The sequence below is a fragment of the Chiloscyllium plagiosum genome, unplaced genomic scaffold (assembly GCF_037043375.1).
Source record: "Chiloscyllium plagiosum isolate Xiang-an unplaced genomic scaffold, Cpla_swu_hap1 HiC_scaffold_48, whole genome shotgun sequence".
Lineage (NCBI taxonomy): Eukaryota > Metazoa > Chordata > Chondrichthyes > Orectolobiformes > Hemiscylliidae > Chiloscyllium > Chiloscyllium plagiosum.
The window spans coordinates 5,702,855-5,722,849 of NW_028270186.1; the positions used below are offsets into that span (position 1 = coordinate 5,702,855).

General features: G+C 48.2%; 2 protein-coding genes across 2 annotated transcripts in view; both read left to right on the top strand.

Annotated features, from left to right (window-relative positions):
- Window positions 1–7,260, top strand: part of cds2 (CDP-diacylglycerol synthase (phosphatidate cytidylyltransferase) 2) — a 35,361-nt gene extending 28,101 nt beyond the window's left edge. The window contains exon 13 of the mRNA XM_087984443.1: window positions 979–7,260. Coding sequence (XP_087840569.1) covers window positions 979–1,102 — 124 coding nt within the window. The 3' untranslated portion in view covers window positions 1,103–7,260. The remainder of the gene's footprint in view (window positions 1–978) is intronic.
- Window positions 7,261–13,489: 6,229 nt separating this feature from the next.
- The window catches only part of LOC122543051 (rho GTPase-activating protein 25-like), a 45,592-nt gene continuing 39,086 nt past the window's right edge, over window positions 13,490–19,995 (top strand). The window contains exon 1 of the mRNA XM_043681248.2: window positions 13,490–13,673. Within this exon, the coding sequence (XP_043537183.1) occupies window positions 13,496–13,673 (178 nt within the window). The 5' untranslated portion in view covers window positions 13,490–13,495. The remainder of the gene's footprint in view (window positions 13,674–19,995) is intronic.

The following is a 19,995-nucleotide window of genomic DNA, read 5'->3' on the forward strand; positions in this document are numbered from 1 at the left end:
TGAAGGATCCTGCCCCGTCAGCAGGGATTGCCACACGCTCCCAACCCTCTAAGGGAACATGCCGGATGTACAGAGTGAAGGCAGTGTGCTAGGAGAGTGAACCCTGACCTGCCAGCACTCAAAGTGGGTCATGACACAGCGTTCAGGAAGGAAGTGTCTTCATTTCTCGACTTCCTGCAGCCTGGCCGCAGTTTAGGAAACTACTTCCTCCAGCACTGGCCTTTTCAACTTTGTCCCTTTGACTGAGGCTGTGCCCTCTGTCCAAGTCTTGAGCATTCCCTCCCCAGAACATCCATCCCCCCTCACCCTCCAACCCTGCAATGGTTTCCTCTCCTTTAGGATGCACCCTCCTGTCCAAATCTCTCATGGTCCCTTGACGTCAAATGCCTTGGCAGATTCCCCTGGCACAAGGATGCTACCTAAATGCAATCTGTTGTTAGTGGACTGCACACATTACCTGGATAATGTAACAGTCCCCCACTCCTGACAATGAGCCTTGCCCGTTAGAGCGGACAGGAGGGAAGTGTATGGTTTGAGCCCGCAGCCATGTACGTTCCCTTTGCAAGTTACTGTCGTGGAACCACTCTTGCTTGTGCTTTCACCTTGGAGTTACAGAGGTGTGTACAGCATAGAAAAGGGCCATTCAGCCCATCGAGTCTATGCCAGTCAAAGACAGCCACCAGACTATGAATGATATGATCATGGATCCATGCATCAGTCCAGAGGGTTGAGCTGTCTCAGCATAGACTGGTGCTCTCTCGGTTGTGAAGCCCTCTCCATCTGCTGTTTGAGGTGCACAATGAACATCCCACTGCGCCATTTCCAAGAAACAGGAATGAGTTTGCACCAATGTGTATCCCTTGAACAGGAAGCAGCTGGTATGTTTGTGCGGGATGAGGAGAGCTAAAATCTCTGGCACTTGGTTTTCTAGAGTGGGGGAAGGGGGTCTGTATTGAAATGTCTCTGCTTGGTCCTTAGGGGCCCGAATCCGAGCAAATTGCTGCAGCAGCTGCTGGCTCTCCGCGTTGACCAACAGCTCCAGATCTTCAAGAGCCTGAAGGCCAACCTGATCCAGAAAGGTGTCCTGCAGAATGGAGCGTAGAGCTGACCCGTTCTGGTGCACCAGCCTGAGGAATGAATCCAGCCTCTGAACTTGCTCTCAAAACACAGTGTGTGTCCAATCTCATATCCAACCAGCGATTTTCGTACGTAATCTTGAGGTTCAGATTCCTTCCGACACAAAAGCTTCACATTCTGGTCGATGCAATGATCACTAAAGTACGCACGAGTTTAATGATGGAGTCTCAGCCCATCAGCTGTTCTGCCACTGATGTGCTGAGCCTGTGATTAACAGACACACCCACACACACGCACAAAATGCTTTTTTCAAAAACAAAGATGCACCATTGCTGTTTGCAATGCAAAGCAAGTGAGGAGTTCTGAGGCTGAATCAGAAACTGTGCAAAAAGGATGGATCTGGACTCAATAGTATACCAATCCTAGCCGACTGTGCACCACTTGGGGAATCTTGTGTTCAAGGTCTCACTGACTTTCCGCGGTTACTTGCTCTTTAGCCAGAATGTACTCTTAGGGTGGATTAGATGTAGAAATTTGGTGTAACACCGGCTGTGTCATTTTGAGAAAAAAAAACCCACATTCAAGTTTTATGTTTGCATTTGTAGGGCTTCTCCAGGCAACTGAGAGAGCTTTGAGAATCGTGCTTTGCACTGGCTGTGTTCCTTTAGATAGATGGGAGGCATGGAGAAACAAGTGGAGGTTGAAAAAGAGAAAGAGAGTGGAGCAGCAGGCACTTGTCAGTAGTGAGGTGTCGGAGTACCTGTTACCTGAGGGACAGAGTTCCTGGGGTACCATGTTATACCCCTCACATTCTTGAACTTGTTGGATTGAGCCAAACTTTCTTGTTGACCCATGGCTAAAACTGCTGTCCGTTTCTTTGGAAATTTTCACAAACCGCGTAGTCTCATCAAGAAAAATAGCTCCACAGATGGCAGTGTCCTCAGAGATGAGTAATGTCAAACATTACCTTCATACACAAAGATCCATCCTCTGTCCGTCTGAAAAGGAAGGTGTGATCACGAGCAGTATTTTGTTGTTATCTGACCTCAGCACTGACCCACATGCTGTTGCAAGGAGAAGTCGCTGTGCAGTAGTTTCCATCACTTCTGTCAATGAATCCTTCCCTGGGGAGCTTCCAAGAACAGCCTGGAGGCCATCCTTCACATATAAGCCTAGATGGTGTCTGATGCAGATGGAGCACTTTCCCCCAGCCCAGTGTCCAGACAGCAATGCTAGATGGGGGTCAGGACCCCTCAACAAGCTGAATTCTAACTGGTACAGCACAGCCTACAATCCGGATTCCCTGCTCTCTCTGTTTGAATAAAGTAGACAGGGCAGAATAGATTCAGTGAACAAGAATTGGGATTTCTGCATGTGTCACTGATCAGCTGGTGACTGGGGCAGGTTTGGAAGTTGGCTCACCCTGCTGTTTCCAGCATCCTCCCCTTGCCTTACCCAGAGAAGATGGTGAAGGGTCCAAGGAGACCGTGATAGTCGTCCTTCTGTCAAGACCCCAAGTCATACTCCTACACCTCCTGCTGCCCAACTTCCTGTCCCTGACTCCCAAAGCCCGTCATTTCACCGCATTCGACCAGCTCATAGCCAGCCAGAAGCAGTGCCCAGCTGCTGTGTTACCTACTGTAGTGTACAGCAGGTCCGGTCCACTTCTGAGCCCCACCTACCATGCATTCTCAGTGTGTACAGCTTCACACGCGATGCTTAGTGTCTGGTCAGGGGAGACAGCCACGTTTCAAGTAATTGTTGTACTGACCTTTTCCAGCCTTTGCTCGCTAGCTGCTTTTGGTTTTGAAGTGGTGAATTTGGTGAAAGACCAGGTGTGCTTGCAGGAGGGTGTTACATATTATTGGCTTCAGCTATCTTGGATTATCAGAGAGCATGCTGCAGCTTAGATCAGTACTTCAGCATCAGCGATCAGGCACTGGTAAAGAGGGGTTAGTTAGCTGGTGGACTGAAGGAATAGGACAGGTTAAAAGGAGGTCAGAGTTGCTTCGGTCTGGGTGATGTTGCTCAGTTTCACTCATGTGAGGGATAGAAGTGGGGGAAGATGATCTTTATAACAGCTTGGCTCACTGGAGAGTGTTACTGCTGGCAAGTGGAATAAATTACAGCAGGTGGGGCCAACAGGAGAGACATGTTTTGTGAACGGTTGACGAGAGGTCGTTGGTTAAAGACACAGGGCCAACTTGTCTGCATCTGACTGGAAAGCACTGATTGAGCTGGTGAATTTCCCTCAGCAGGAACTCGCAGCATTAACTTTGGGAACTGAGAGGCAGACAAGGTCAAAGTACATTATGCAATGATCTTGAAACCATTTTCACAAGGCCCCCAATATACCTAGTAGCTGCATGGTTGCCACTTAATTACTCAGGCTGTGGTATGCACAGTCGTGGCTTGGTTTTGACAGCACCCCAGAATGATGTACCAGTTTAGGGAAGTTTCAACTTTGATAGGACTGGCTAGTAGTGCTGATTTTATCGGAAAATACATTTGCTGCCTGACCAGGGAAAGATTCTCAATGCCATTCTGCTCAAGATGGAAATTCTGACTGGGAAGATAAAAGGATGGTGTTGATGTCAAATGGCAAGCTGAGCCAGCTCTCTGCATATCTGCTGACTCACACCAGCTCACCGTCTGGTAAACTGCCTGTCTATTATTTCAACATTTTCTGTCATCAAGAAACAATCCTCGAGGTGACAGAACCCCCTACCCCCCCCTCAAGGGAAAAGGGAAATCCTCCCTCATGGCCAAATATGAGAACCAACTCCTGCTTGTACAGGGTCAAGTGCGGGAAGCAAATGCCCAGGGAATTTGTTCATCCACTGGCTGCACTGCACGAAGGAAGGAGAGACTGAACAAGTTCTGAGTTTCGCAGCTTCTCTTGTGTATAAACTCAAATCTGGGATGAAAGTTGTCTCTCTGAAACACATGGTAGCCAGCGCCAACTGGTTAACTTTGAAACCCTTATCAGGAGTGATTGTCCCTCCATCCCTTTCTCTTGTCTGACTTGTAACTAGCTCCTGCTCAGCCTGCTGTGACTCCAGTCAGCACGGTTTCCGCACTGCGGCACCAAGTATGTTTAGCATGGGGTTTTGTTTTCCCCTTGAGACTCTTTGTTTGCACACTGAAATTTTCTATAGTTTACTTTTCTGATTGGTTGAATGTTTGTTGGTGAAAGTCTGCAGTAAGAAACAGGTTTCTGAAGTTCAACATTTAGTTTGAGCATGGAAGCCTGGGAGCCATTGGATGCAGATTGACGGAGGAACCAATTTTCCAGAAATTGGTGTGGAAGAAGTTGGATGGAACGCCAAACCAACCAACAAACAAACAAATAATCACATCCTGAAATATGCTGTTTGTTTTTTTGCTGAAGCTTGCGGAAGGACAACGTTGTTACACTGTTTAGATTTGGTCTGTTACAAAAGCACTGATACAAATTTGAGTCTGAAAAGACTATCCACACACCATTGAACCAAAGTCCTTGTTTGATTCAAACAGGCAGTATCACCATCAGCACTAAGTTCAAGCTGTGTTTGGTACCATGTGCATGGGTGATGCAGCGTATAATTACATCTTCTTAGCCAGCCCAGAATGAGAACTGCAGATGTGCAAACGTACATTAACCCTTTAGAGACAGCACCGTCCTGAAAACCCTGCAGGTCTCAGCACCAGCATGGAGCGAGAGCAAGTCAACATGTGCCAAAGCTGACCTGTCACTAGAATGCCATTGAAGTAAGTCATTTGAAGTTCTTTGCTGATTCTCGCTGTGATTGGGTTGTAATGGGGAATGCAGGCCCCAGTCACACAGGGCTGTACTCCAGGCATTGAGTGAGGAGACAGGCCACATGTGTTGGTGTCTGTCAGCACAGCAAGCTGAAGCTCCCCAGCATCCTCATCACAACCTGTAGTGCTGGCAGACAAGGCCCTACACCTTGTAATAATGCGATTGCTCCTCCCCATTCCCACTCCAACCCAGGCACTGTGAGAGATACCTGTTGGATCAAAGCAGCAGCTGGGAACACCTGGCAGGTCTTTTGTGAACATTTTGGGGTGAAGGGTAATTTCTTCAAAAGCAAAACCTGGGAATGACAAAGGTGTGGGTGTCAGGGGGCTTGCAGGAATTGAGTAAAATTCACATTTCGGAAGGCAGTGTTGATTGCAGTTTTGTGAAAACTCTTGAGTTGTGTTTTAAATCCTTGAACGAACTCCATGCACTCTTGTGTAACATGAAGACCCGAGTCAATGCTGTGTCTCTTTGATCTTTGAAAGGTTCAACATGCTGCTTCTTTTGGGTTTTTGGTTGATAATGATTCAGTCGTTGCAGATAATATTCATCAACCCGTTCAGATCTAACATAGCTCTGGAGCTAGGGGTAATGAATCTGGGCATCCTCCCTCAGAGGTCGGGCCACAGCCACTGCATTGCAAGAGATCTCGTCATTCCTTATCGCATCACAATTCCTGTTTAGGATGTTTTACTGCACCCACTTGGACAGGTTCAATTGGGTTCAAATGATTCAGCTGCAAATTTAACACAAGAATCTAATGTGTGCTCAGGATATTGAGAATGACGTGCTGGATGGTAGTTTGGGGGAGTCAAGATGACAAATTGAGAGCGAGCTTTCTGCAGGAGTTGGGGATTGTCCCATCAAGGTGCCTTGTAATCTCTCATTTCTGAGAGGAAACGTGGACAGCAGTGGTGAACAATACAGCCTGTGTTCTGCTGAAGGTGCAGAGCTGTGTTTGGGCATTTCCTGGTGCACTGTTGCTGGAGACTGCAGCCAGCTCGCTGGCTTGCTGACATTGAATGCATTTCACACCTCTGAGTGGTGACCTAGTCCAAGTTACTCCCTCCTCCAGGTAGGCCAAACAAAAACCCACCAGAGCAGCTTTTGCTCTGGTCCTGGATATGAATCTCTTGCTGTCTTTGCTGATATGTCTGAAGCCAGTGAATCATGAGCATGATCAGTTTCCCTGTGCTTTATTCAGTCTGGCAGCAATATGCTACAACCTCCACTTCATGTCTTTTTGCTCTATGTTACTTTGATCGGCAGAAACTCGTACTTGTGCAATCTCCTTTCAAAAAGTAAATTTACCCAAAAAAAAAATCAAAGCTGCAGTGAGCTCACCCAAATGATTTGTGAATTTCTCGATGAGCTACCAGCTTAAATCAAAATGGTCCGGCAAAACAAACTCCATTTTTAGGAAGCCCCAATTGATATGGGATGTGGGCTTGCTGACCCATCCCAAATTCGCTTTGCTCGGAGTGACAGGCTTGGCCCATTTCAGTGGGCAGTTGAAAGTTAGCCACATTGTGGGTCTGGAGCAAGGATATCATTGGACAGGAATGCACCAGCTGGATTTTTTAATAACAGTTGATAGTGGTTTCAAAAAGAAAGCATCAACAGCCTGCAATTCCAGAATGATCAATTTAATTCCACCAGATGGTGTAAAGGGATGAGTGTTCGCTCAGGCCTCAGGATTAGTTATGAAATTGTCTCCTCTCTTCAATCAATTAGTGATTTAAAGTTAAGACCAGCTATTGGTCACCAGCAATGTCCAGAGAGCAGGTGGACCATAATGCACACTTAACTATTGCAATGGCAGTTCCTGATGTCCAAACCAGAGAGAGGTGAGTTTGGTGTCAAGTGCAGGAAGCCAGGACTGCCAGAGGAGGACAGTACAGCAGAATGTGCTGTCAGACCTAACCAAGAGACTTACTGTGACGGCTTTACTTTCAAAACACAGCCTACACTTTGGGTTTGATTTGTGAGTTCCAGCCCAAAAGAAGCAGATTCCAAGGTTCAACATTTCCAACGTCAAACTGAAATCGTGTTGAAAGCTTTCAGAGGCCAAAGCACAGCATTAATTCGGAACCAGTTACGTTGCAGAATAGACTCACAGATGTGTTTATTTCAGTAAAGTGGTTGAGTAAATCCTTAATAAGTGCTTCAACATGTGTGTCTGTCTGTGTGAAGTATGAACTATCCAATTGAAGTGATACCTGCTGTCATGTGTTATTGTATATGGGCCTGTTTTTAATTCAACATCAACTTTAATGTGTGTGCGTGCGCACACGCATACGTGTCTAAATATATATATGATGGTGTTAAAGACTACACAATATTTATGTATGTTGCAAATAAAAAGAATCAAGTAAAAATGACCAAGTCTTCTTCTAATACTTCACTAACTCTGAAGGTGTCATCTTGTTGTCAGAGCCCAAGCAGTTGTTGAAGCAAGGAAAGCTGCCATTTATATTCTGGACAGCGTGCAACTCGGTGACTCAGATCCCACAGCCTGCTGTAGTATTGATAACCATCATAAAACGCAGTGATCCTGTGAGACCAATCACCATGCTGCATTGAGGGGTTGCAACTAAGTGCAGGCCATGCCAGCAACACCCCGATCCTGTCAGCACTTCTTCAATCTTGGCACTGAAGTTGAGGGATTCACCCACATTGGCTGCAGCAAAATGCACCATGTCAACTCAGCAAGGCTCCTCAAACAGCACTTTCCTGCAATCTGTATCCCTTGGGAGAACAAGGACAGCCGCTAGCCAGGAATATCAGCCCCTGCAAGTTCCCCTCCAAGCCACTCACCGTCCTGACTTGGAACTATGTGGCTGTTATCTGAACTGTCCCTGGGTCACAATCCTGTTCCCAGGTAACCTGTAGCTCACTGACTGCACTGATTGAAGAATGTAGCTCAGCACCCCACCTTCTCAAGGGCAGGTTAGGGATGAGTGAGAAAAGCAAGACTGAAATCCCATCCAATTAAAAAAGAAAATAGAGAAGAGGATGAACAGATTCTCAGACGGTACAAGTTGCAGAATGGATTTAAGAGCAGGTGCTGCTAGACAATGGCAAACAGGGATGATAGCACCTATAACTCAGCTCCAAATTCCATCTCAATGGCCCATTCACATGAGAAGGTTTTTGTTCTGTTGTTGGACAGCTTCCCCCCAGTTGGAGTCTCTCTGAGTGATAACTTCCCATGGGAAAATAACGGCAGAGTTGTCAAACATGAAGGAAACTTTGAGGATTTGCATCCATTTCAGGTGTGGGCTCCTCGGTCTCTTGTCCACACTGTTAAAAGAGAGAGGATGTATGATTCATCATCTGGGTTATGATGGTGAGCCATTTATTTGGTGTTGTCCCCAGATGTACTGTTTCCAAACTGGTCTGCCCAATGTACAACACCAGCTGCGTTTTTATGTCACCACACACACCAAGCTCCCCTGTGACTGCTGTGCAGTGGTGAAGCCATGTTGGGGGCCTTGCTCAGGTAATTAGAGCATGGAGATTATTCTTCTGAAGAGTGCTGCCTGTTGTGAGATGGGGCTATTGATATTCACTCACACCTCCCCCACTTCCTGGAGCTGCAATGGTGCCAGTCTGCTGTCCGGATACCTTTGACTACTGTACCAGCTTCCCAGTCTGGGAGTTTGCTGCTTGTTACTTAGCTGTCTGACCCTCTGGTACAATGACAGGTTGTAGTTGGCTAGGTTCCCGGAGGAGCTATCACAGGGCCTGTGGAGAACTGTGCACTGCTGTTTCTCTCTATCTTTGTACTCACTGACACCAGGGTGGAATGGCCAACACAAAAATAGGTCGCCTCAGTTCATCAACATCTGGTGAAGTGTAAGACAGCTGGAGAACTTGTACACAAGTCTGGGCCAAATGGCCTTATTCTGCACCCAGTGATTACCTGGCTTTATTAGCCCCTTCCCAACTCTGACCTCGAAAGCCTTGTAACCCTTCTTCAGCTATTTCCTAATCCCCCTGAGCCACGGATGCATCAGCCTTCCAACACCTCTTCCAGATGATTTTTCCAATGCCATTCCTCCCTTCCTCTGGAAGATCCTGTCATATCCAGGCTGTGTGAGAGAGAGAGAGAGATGTCTCTCCATCAGACCTTTCCTTGGGTTCCTTGGTCAGCAAGTGCAGCTGCATCAGGCAGTACTCCCTGTCCTTGCTGGTGGCAACGACCCAACCCTCTGAGAGCCAGGCTTCACACGATCAAGATGCTACGGAGCAACGTTGATTTGGTCATGCAATTGAAACGATATACCGAGGTTTGTTCATTCCATGACACTGTGATCTTTTGCTATGAATTCAGTGTCCTGTGATCTCCGAAAGCTAGTGTGCTTCCAAATAAACCTGTTAGACTATAACCTGGTGTTGGGTGATTTTTAAACTTTGACCACTCCAGTCCAACACTGGCTCCTCCGTTTCAGAAAATGGCCTTTGACCTTGCTGCTGTCCTCCACGTGCAGTGCCCTAGATAGCATCTCCCCTCTGCCCTCCCTCTGTGGTAACATCGAAACATGAGTAGGCCAGTCAGCCCCTCCATTGTGCACCGACCATGCTCAATACCTTCATCACCAGCTTTCACCACCAGAGCTATATCTCTCTCCCTCTTGAATTCTAAGTTTCACTTTTACATTGATTCGCTCAGCTAAATCATTAACCTGTACTGTGAATAGCTGGGGTGCTAATGTGGATCCTTACAGTACCCCACTTGTTATGGCCTGCCATTCAGAAAGGACCGGTGGGCAGCATGGTTAGCACTGGGTTCAATTCCCGCCTCAGGCAACTGTCTGTGTGGAGTTTGCACATTCTCCCTGTGTCTGCGTGGGTTTCCTCCGACAGTCCAAAGATGTGCAGGTTAGGGTGGATTTGCCCATGCTAAGTTGCTCATAGTGTTAGGTGAAGGGGTATAGGTCTGGGTGGATTGCACTTCAGTGGGTTGGTGTGGACTTGTTGGGCCGAAGGGCCTGTTTCCACACTAAGTAATCTAATTCATTCCTGATCTTTGTTTCCTGTCTGCTAACCAAGTTTCTATCTTTGTTACTCCATACACCACCCCAGACCCAAGCATTTTAATGATATGCATGAATCTCTTACAGGAGAATTTGACTGAAGCCTCTGTAAATCACATCGAGTGGTTTCCCCCTGATAGCTCTATGTGGGCACACTGCCCCCTGCCTGCGGAATTTGGAACACAAGCAGACCAGTACGATCTTATTGAATAGTGGGGTTGGTTCGAGGGGCTGAATGGCCTGTGTCTCCTCCTGTTTTGGCTGTCTCTGTGTTTCTTCTGACCGTTGGAATGCACAGTAACATGAGCCATAAACACACCAGTAGATGGTGCTCACTGCTAACAGTGAGGCAGAGTTTCAAATGACGAACAGCAGGGGGTAGGACATAAAATAGAGCTAGAGATTTACAGCAGACTGTGAACACAAGGGGTTTCTGCATCCCCACTGCAGGCCGACTGCAAAACTGCATGGTGGCATTGCTCTGCAATTGTCTATTGAGGGTAAAATTTGTAAACCGGCAGCTAACACTAAGTCAGCTTGGGAGAAGAGTGAACTGTGAGGATGGTGCTGACATTGACATGTTGGCTCTATTCCTGATGAAGGGCTTTTGCCCGAAACGTCGATTTCGAAGCTCCTTGGATGCTGCCTGAATTGCTGTGCTCTTCCAGCCCCACTGATCCAGAATCTGGTTTCCAGCATCTGCAGTCATTGTTTTTACCCAAATGGGCAGCTGCCTGTCAGGGAAATGTGAGGGAATGTATTTTGGGGGAAGGAACATGGAGAGACAGTACAGGCTCAATGGTACAACTCTGTGGGCAGGACAGGAGCACAGGGAGCTCAGGTTTCACATGCATGATTTGCTGAAGGTGGCCAGGCAAGCTGAAACACTTGGGAATAAGGTTGGTAGGATCCTGGGGTTTATAAGTAGAGGCATAGAGTGTAAAAGCAAAGAAAGCATCTGATTCAACAAAGGATATTAAAGATGGAGAGAGTTGAAAGGGGATTTACGAAAATGATACCAGGAATGAAAGATTTTAGATTAAAGTTGAGAGAGATTGGGTGTATTCTCCTTGGAGTAGGGAAGATTAACACCTAAACCTTATTGAGGTGTTCAAACTCGTTACCAATTTTGACAGAGTAAAAGGGAGATCTTGTGTTTCCCATGAGTTGGTGTGTCAGTGACGAAAGCTCACAATTGAAAGATGGTCAGCAAAGAGAGCTCGGGGTGAGGTGAGGAGAAGCATCTTTACTCAGAGTTGTTAGGATTTGGAAGGTGCTGCCTGAGAGCGTGGTGGGAGCCTCTCCAAGAATGCTGGGTATTTATTGGAGAGGGATGAATTTAGAGGCCTATGGAGATTGAGACTAGCTGGGTATCTCTTTCAGGAGCTGGTACAGTCACAATGGGTGGAAGGGCGTCCTGTGCTGTAAAACATGGTGGACGGGGTTCCAATTTGAGGGAATAGTGAGGCGATGGACATGAAGTTGGTGCTGAGATCGGAAGGGAGTTTGCTGCACAGATGTTCCCAGGGTCTGACTGGGTGCTACAGGTGATTCACAGAGATTTTACTGTTGTACAACATAATTCCTGTGGGCTCCGACTGGATCAGAATCCCAGCCAAGGCTTCAGGAATTCTCTCTCCTTCTGGTAACTTGGTCAGATTCTTATAGATGAGCTTCAATCAAGGTGAGATCCCACTGCCAATTAAAACATAACCTTTGTAACAAGACCTGACAAAGGCTGAAGGCAACCATTGTCTTTATTGAGGGAGATCAGTGTGGGCCGAATCCAAATGGGGCTCAGGAGAACTGGGAGGGAGGATAAAGGATCAACTAAACAGGACAAATGCTGTTGTGAAAGCTAGACTGAGCTAGGTGGCACCTCTCTCAGTCTAATGTCTGGGGACCTTCTTGACCTTCAGAGAAATGCAAGTTGTTGTTGTCAGTTGGGTGCACTCATCAATCTCAGTGTGAAAGACTGGGGTCAGCAAGCCCCTAGCCTCGAGCCCATCCTGGAATCTGAGAATGCGATGCAAGAAGATTTAGCAGCTGCTGTTTGCAGCTTCTGCTGTCTCACCCAATACTAACGCTGTGACTCTGGTGGCTGCTGTAAAAGACGGAGCCTGAGATGTTTAACACCTCGGGGTCACACACACTGCCATGACCCAGGTCTCTGAAAGGCCTACTGACCAGCAGACACAGTCCTACCCTGGAACACACAGTGTAACCCAAATCGTGAACATGCACTGTGCAAAAGTGACTCAATGTGGGAGTCAGTGGCTGGAGAAGGGGTTACACTACCTCTCCTCCTCTGGTTATGGAGGTCTCAGCCATACACTCCTTCACCCCCATCGTGGGTTCCAACACCTCACAGAGTCACACTGTATCGAAGAGGCCATTCAGCCCATCAGATCCGTAGTGCCAAAAGCAAATGCTGCCCCCACCAGTGTCACTTTCCCACGTGCAGACTATAGCCATGAATGTGACCTGTGATGAGCATTATCATGTCACAGACAAATAACTCCACTGACACATCCATGACCAATTTAAAGGCGGTGAGATTTCCAGACGCCCAGCTTCCTCTGGGAGAAATATCCCCAGGAAACCTCCTGTCTTTCACTTATCCCTTATTCCTGAGCCATCAACTAAGGGGAACAGTTGCTTCCTGTTCACCCAGCTCACAATCTGAAACACAATGTCTTGTGTCAAATCCTCACCTTCATGCTAATGTCACCCTTGTGTTCCAATGAGAAATCCGGCCTATCCCTGTTCCTGGAATCCATCATTCCAAAAACCCTTCCCATCAACGTCTTCTGACCCTCTCAGCTTTGGTGGCAGAGTTGACCTAACCCTACGGTGACTCAGTGGTTAGCACAGTCACCAGGGATCCGGGTTCGATTCCAGCCTTGGGTGACTGTGTGGAGTTTGCACGTTCTCCCTGTGTCTGCGTGGGTTTCCTCCCACAGTCTAAAGATGTGCAGGTTCGGGTGGATTGACCATGCTAAACTATCCCGAGTGTTGAGCGATGTGTAGGCGAGGTGGGTTAGCCCTGGGAAATATAGGGTCTCAGGGATAGGGTTTTGGGGGGGTTGGGGGGGATATAGATGGATCTGGGTGGAATACTCTTTAGAGGATTGGTGCAGATTCGATGGGCCAAATGGCCTGCTTCCACACTGTAGGGATTCCATGATCCTTAAGGAGGATTTGCAGCCCTGAGCTTTTCTCTCTCTGCTCCTTCTTGAGTCTCGTTTCCTGCAGGATCTAGCCAACATTAATCACAATGTTGAAAATGTCAGCTGAGGACAGAGAGAGAGATGGAGACTTCCGTCCACATGGATTCAGGATCTGAATGTGTTGATCAAACACACAGCAGATGAGATGACCATCTACTCACTCTTTGCAAAGATCACCAGGAGGCCTTCCTGAGGTGGGCAGGAACATGAGTCCGGAGTTGGACTGCAGCACAACCACTCGGATCAGTCGCAGGGTTGTTGTGAAATAGAGAGAGCAGGCCGGGTGCCTTGCCTTTGCGTGTGGCTGGCTTTCTAACTCGTCACAGTCGGCTGACGCAGGAACAAGGATGTGGGCTGGTAGGCATCTGTACAGGCTGAGTCGGGGACCAACCTGCTTTGAAGACAGCCGCCTGCGACACAGTGAAGAGAACACAGTGCCATCCTTTCAGAAAAGGAAAATCATGTCACTGAAACTACCACGCAACGTTTGGGACTTCAACCTGAAAGGAGACGGCAACCGAATAGGTAAGGAGTGATCGCCCCTTCCCCCCACCTTCTGCCTGTTAGTTTCCAGCCTTGCTGAGTGTGAGTGTGTGTGTGGGGAGGGGGTCTCAGAATCACAGCTGCTGGAGAAGGAAACACATGACATTTTGCAGTCTGTGTGTGTATGTGTGTGTGGGGGGAGCTCCCCCTCTGCATCTATAACCAGTTACTGTGGAAAGCGAGGGGCTACCGAGAGCTCTGAACTGGTCATTCTTACCGAGGTGAACGGGGAGAAACAGTGACAGTCAGGAGCCTGATGCCCTTCACAGCTTGTGACGGTGGGACTGATAGTGCTGGTATTCTGTTTGAATCCCTGTATGCCAGGCCAATCCCCCGTGCACAGGACAGCCTTGGGGGAACTGGGTTGGAGAGGGCTGGAGGAACGTTGCTGTCTGTCTGTTAGGGTGAATGAACAGGATTCTCCATTGGGCTGACTCCCTGAGAGGTGTATGACAATGCCTCAGAGTGAGCAAGTTCCAGTCTATGTAAGGCAATAAAGTGAACCGGAAAGAGAGGTTGCAGGCGTGGGCATGGAGACAATAACTAATGATCCAGATTGAAAGATGCATCGTTACTTGAGCAACATTGGTTGCTTCAACATTTGATGTGGTCAGATGTGACTATGCCTCTCCAGCTTCCATGTCCAGGTGCTGGTGTTTGCCTGGTAGGCTTCTATTGGCTGGTGTTACAAGCTACACTGATGTTCACCTTGCCTTTACTCTCTCAGGGGGATTTGGCAAGTCCTGGGTATTGGACTGACTGGCTCACTGGGCCATTACTCCAAGACAGTGAGAGGATTCTATGGATGTGGAGTCAGACGGGGATTAGAAAGGCACTTCCTCTTCCTGTCAAAAACGAGGAGGAGATGAGAGTGACACAGATTTCTACCGTCAATGATGGTGGCCATCATTCCTACACTGTGTACGGGAAAGTTCACTTAATTCATTGCCACAGAAGGCTGTGGTCATTGAGTATATTTAAGGCGGAGATGGATCGGTTCTTGATTGTCAAGGGGATCAAGGGTTACAGGCAGAAAGCAGGAAAATGGGATTTGAGAAACTTATTAACCACGATTGAATGGCTGGGCAAACCCGATGAGCTGAATAGCCTATCTCCTCCTGTGTCTTATGGAATTCCACTAGCTTTCGGAGTGGGATTTGAACTCACTTTCCTGAGTGTGTTAATCTAGGGCCTGTAAAATGGCCAGACCAGTGACATGACTGTTGTCTCCCCCAAGCCCTGACCTTAAATACCTCTGGCTGAGTAGATTGTACAGTGTAGACACTCCATTCTCCCAATCTCCTGGTGTCTAACCCTCACCCTTCCCTTCCCTTCCCTTCTCCCCTTGGTGCCAATGCTAGCCCAGTCTCCAATTTCCCAGTGTAAAACACTGTCAGAGCCAAGCCAAAGCCCAGCTCTTTGCCCACACTGGACTCTCCTCTATCCCAGTTCTCCTCAATGTTTCACTGTGCAGGAGGATTGGAGATGACCTCATGACAATGACTGACAAACCCACCCCTGCCTTGTTGTTGCTTCTCAGTGGACAGGGGTAATCTGAATGCCTGCTGTTGTTGCCAGAGAGTGCACTGACAGACCATTCGGCCCATCTGCTGGGGGCTTGTGTGGGTGTTCCACATGAGCCTGCCCCTAGCCCTGTCATTGTCTCACCCTATCAACATATCTCATCCCTTTCTCACTCCCATCCACTCTCTGTTTATCCAACTTGATATGAAAGCGGCCCGCTCCCTGGGATTTGAAAGTTCAGAGCCTCTGGGGGACATTCTCGTGGGGACTAACCTACACTTCAGGTAGACACTGCTCTCCTACCATGGAAGCTTCATGTCTCTCCCTTGTTTCTGGTGCTGGGTATTTTGGTGAGACACCAGATTGGCAGGAATACAATCACTGCCGGACACAGGAACTGGTCACAAAACAAAGCTTGGAATGGGCCCAGTCTGTGATCCCTGATCCCATCTCAGAGCCTGAGCTGTGATTCCCATCTTGGAGCCTGGTCCCATGATTCCTGATCCCACGTTGGATCCCAGTCTGTGATCCCTGGCAGTGGGATCTCAGTTCCCCCAGCACACAAAGAAAGCTGAATCCCTGTGAATTGTGAGACAGTGAGCCAGCACTGACAGGGGCTCCTGCCCAGCATCCTGTCCCAATCTCATAGTCCACCTTGACCACCCTTAGCTGTTCCTGGATCCTGGCTCGATCCGTGCTCCAGTCCTGAGTGCACCCACCCATCTTGATGACTGTGCTGATCCTGGCTGCTGGTCAATGTAACACTGTGACCATTCACAAAAGTCTCCCCCTCATGTTCAAGTGCCTGTGTGCTTTCACCTACCCCTACCTCTGTGTCTGTGTCTCTGTCTCGGTCTTGAGAACATCTCGCAGCACCCCCCCTCTGCCCCAATAACTCTCCAAGTGCTGAGCTAGCTTGAGTTACTGCGCCAGGCTAACGGATAGACCGATGGACAGACAGGTGCTGGGATCGAGAACTCAGCTAGTCCTTATTCATATCCCCCTCCACTTCCTCTTTAACCAAGCCCATCACTACCTGCCCTCAAAGGACCCGCACTCCGTCTGGGTCACGTTAGATTGGATTCTGGATCCTGGGAGGTGCTTTGGGACATATGACTGCAAGATAAGGAATCATATCAATCATTTCAATCAGAGAAAAGAGAGAGGGTTGGAGGAACCCAACATTCCACGCCTGTTGGTGGGCAGAGTGGGGATGACAGAAGAGAGAACGTTTTGAATCTCATGATCCTCCCTTTTTCAGTTCTCAATGTTTGTAGAGTTAATTTCAGCCAAGAGGGATTGAAGGAACTGAGCACCCATGGCCAAATCCAAGAGGACACAGCCAGCCTGGGAGGTAGAGCTTTCCTACAGCAGCAGAGGGACTCGGAAGCTTAGTGTTAGAATAACAGGACCAATCCCACCTGACATGTTCTCATCTGCTCGGTGACCTGCTGGGAAAGGACAGAGCAGGATTCAACTTCTGTCTCAGTGCTCAGAGCTGAGCTGGAGGGGGATAATGTCCAGCAATAACGTGTTTTATAGAGCTGCAAACAAACAGCATTCAGGAGCTGCACCGAAGAGAACAATGACAACATTTGAAAGCCATTTGAACATGGAGGTGGCTCGGAGAGGTTCGGGGGATATGGGCATGTGTGACCAGTTCCATTTCGGAAACCTGGTCAGCACGGAGGAGCCTGTTTTTGCGCTGTATACCTCGATGACTGTTTTGGGCGAACAGCTCCTACAGGCACGATGGGCCATACAGTGTGTGCGTGTGTGCAGAAAGGAAGGGAATATAAACAGCACTGGAACCAATCCCTGCCAGGTGGCAGGTGGATATCGGGATACAGGGAGAAGGTGAACTCCCAGGCTGGAGGTCAGGACACACAAGGGTGTGAGAGATTACGTCTTCTCTCTCCCCAAACTGTCAGGGCTGACAGCTTATAATCCGTTCCTCATCCTTCTGATAATATCAAGCCCTGTGTCTGCAGGAGGCTGAAGGAACCACATGAGAACATGCAGCCCCCCTGAGCGTGCTCCCACCAAGTGGCCAGAACAGGATCCATTATCCCCGGAGTTCCCTCACTGAACCACAAAAGGGGGGAAATCAGCCAACCTCTCCCAGTTCCAAATATGACCTGTGTCCCTGATGATGGGCCTGAAAATGTGCAACCCTGACAGGCAGTGATAGAGTTCTTCAGCAAACTCCCAGTGTTCAATCCTCTGAAAGATTAAACCTCTTAGACACCTACACTGTCAGAGGAGGGAGCTGTCCCTGCTATCCTGGTGCACGTTTATCACTCAGTTCATAACACTCAGACAGATTCTCTGGACATGATCACTTCATGACAATGACAGAGTTTGCAAAAGGAGGACTTCATTGAATTAGAATCCCTCCTGTGTGGAAACAGTTCCTCAAAGAGGAACCCATCCCCCAACCTCTTTATACCCCTGACTAATGCACCTAGTCTACACATCCCTGAACATTATCAGGCAACGTAGGCTGGCCAATTCACCTGGCCTGCACATCTTTGAACTGTGGGAGGAAACCAGAACAAACCCATGTTGACACGGGGAGAACGTGCAAACTCCACACCTGAGGCTGGAATTGAACCCAGGTCCCTGGTGCTGTGAGGCAGCAGTGCTAACCATTGAGCCACTGTGCTGCTCTAGACTGAGAGCTGACAAGAGTGATACCTGTCCTGTCAATGGACGATATCAATGTTGAACAACATTGGAAAGGACAGCAGTGTTGGAATCACAGGCAGGGTGTTGATCTTTGAAGTATGTAGGAGTGACGGGAGGGACGTGGTACACAATATCGTACTGTCTAGTCTACAGTATAACTAACTGTAATGTAGAGGAATTCGCAGTTAGAAACTAGAGAGCCAGTCACCAGCGTGCACTGGCATTTCCTCCAGCTCATCAAAGTGATCACGCAGAGGATAGCTGCTGGGGAAGTGGGGTTGTTATTTTCCCTTTCCCATTGCTGTCTCCTCAGACCTGAACTCCTCAAGACACTGTGTGAGTGAGAATGTGAGTGAGTGTGCGTCTGTGTGAGAACAAGTGAGTGTGTGTGTGAATGTGTGTCTAAATAAGTGTGTGTGCGTGTGAGAGTAAATGTGTGTATGTGAGTGAGTGAGTGAAGTGTGAGTGAGTGTGCATGGGTCTAGGGGTGTGTGTGTGCGTAAGGTATATGTGTAAGCTTGAATGTGTGAGAGAGAGAGAGAGAGAGGAGAAAGTGGTCATGAGAAAAATCAGATGTGTTCCTGAAAGTGATTGTGCACTCACACAGAGGCATCAGAAAGGGAGGCATGGGGGTGGACTGTGCAAGTCAAAGCTTGTTTTGATGTCTGAAAGTTCAGCAAGAAGATTGCACCCGTGTTAGTTGAGTTCTGTTACAGGATGTGGCTTTGCTGATAACGCTGCAGTGCTGGAGAGACTGTACATCTTCAATGGGGAAACTAGCTCAGCTTACTCAGCTCAGGCAAGGCAAGAGAGCTTGTACTCTCCCTCAGGCAGAGCTGAGAGCTGCTGTACCTTACATGTAGACTAACTCAGCACACTGACCCATCATCAAACCCACCAATCTCAAACAAAAACCCCCAGTGCTGGGGAAACCTCGTCAGTCTGGCAACATGTGTGGAGATAGAGAGAGAGGAACAGAGTACATGTGTTCAGTCAGTCTTCTTCAGAGCCCAGGCCATTCTAACAGTGGGGTGGGCAGACACAGGGAGAGGTGAGGGCCGGAACATTTCCAGTGCTCAGTGGTTTGGGAAGAGCCTCCTGTCTTCTTGACCCACAGATCTTTATTATCAAATACTGCCATTTCTCAGACACACGTGCAGGCACAGGCAGTGTCAGGAAATGGCCCACTCAGAATGAAATTGGAACAAGAACTGGTCTTGACACAGGTTTCGCTGAGTTTTGCTGTGAACGTTGACCCTCTACACAAACTGGGGTATCTAGTTTTCCATTCCCTGGGTGGTGCTAACCCACTGGTATCTGCTCCAAGTGCTTGCTGTTTGTGTATCTGAGATCCAGCAGCCTGATGTCCTAAAGCATAGGATCAGGACCTTGTTACAATCTCCAAATCCACCCAGAACTTCGAAAACAAAAAGAAACATTGGACTCCTCGCTGACCAAGTTAAAGGAATTGGTCAACGAGGTTACAAGTCGGAAGACTTTTACTGTAACAAACAAATTAAAAGCAAAGGGGGTGGCACGGTGGCACAGTGGTTAGCACTGCTGCCTCACAGCACCAGAGACCAGGGTTCAATTCCCGCCTCAGGCAACTGTCTGTGTGGAGTTTGCACATTCTCCCCGTGTCTGTGTGGGTTTCCTCCGGGTGCTCCGGTTTCCTCCCACAGTCCAAAGATGTGCAGGTCAGGTGAATTGGCCATACTAAATTGCCTGTAGTGTTAGGTAAAGGGGTAAATGTAAATGTAGGGGTAGGGGTTGGGGTATGGGTGGGTTGCGCTTCAGCGGGTCGGTGTGGACTTGTTGGGCCGAAGGGCCTGTTTCCACACTGTAATGTAACCTAACCTAATCAACAGGGACAAACAATTCACAGAAGGCAACTGAGACTCAAAACAAGAGTGAAGATATCCCTCGTCAGACACCAATTAGACAGATGTCCTCATGATCACTGTCCATTTGGCAATGGATTACAGAACCCACTCCAGATTTACTCCTGGCTTTCAGTCGGTGATTCTCTCTGTTTCACTCAGAATCCACGACCAATGACTGTAAAAGACAACACCCTCTGCTGACTCCTTTA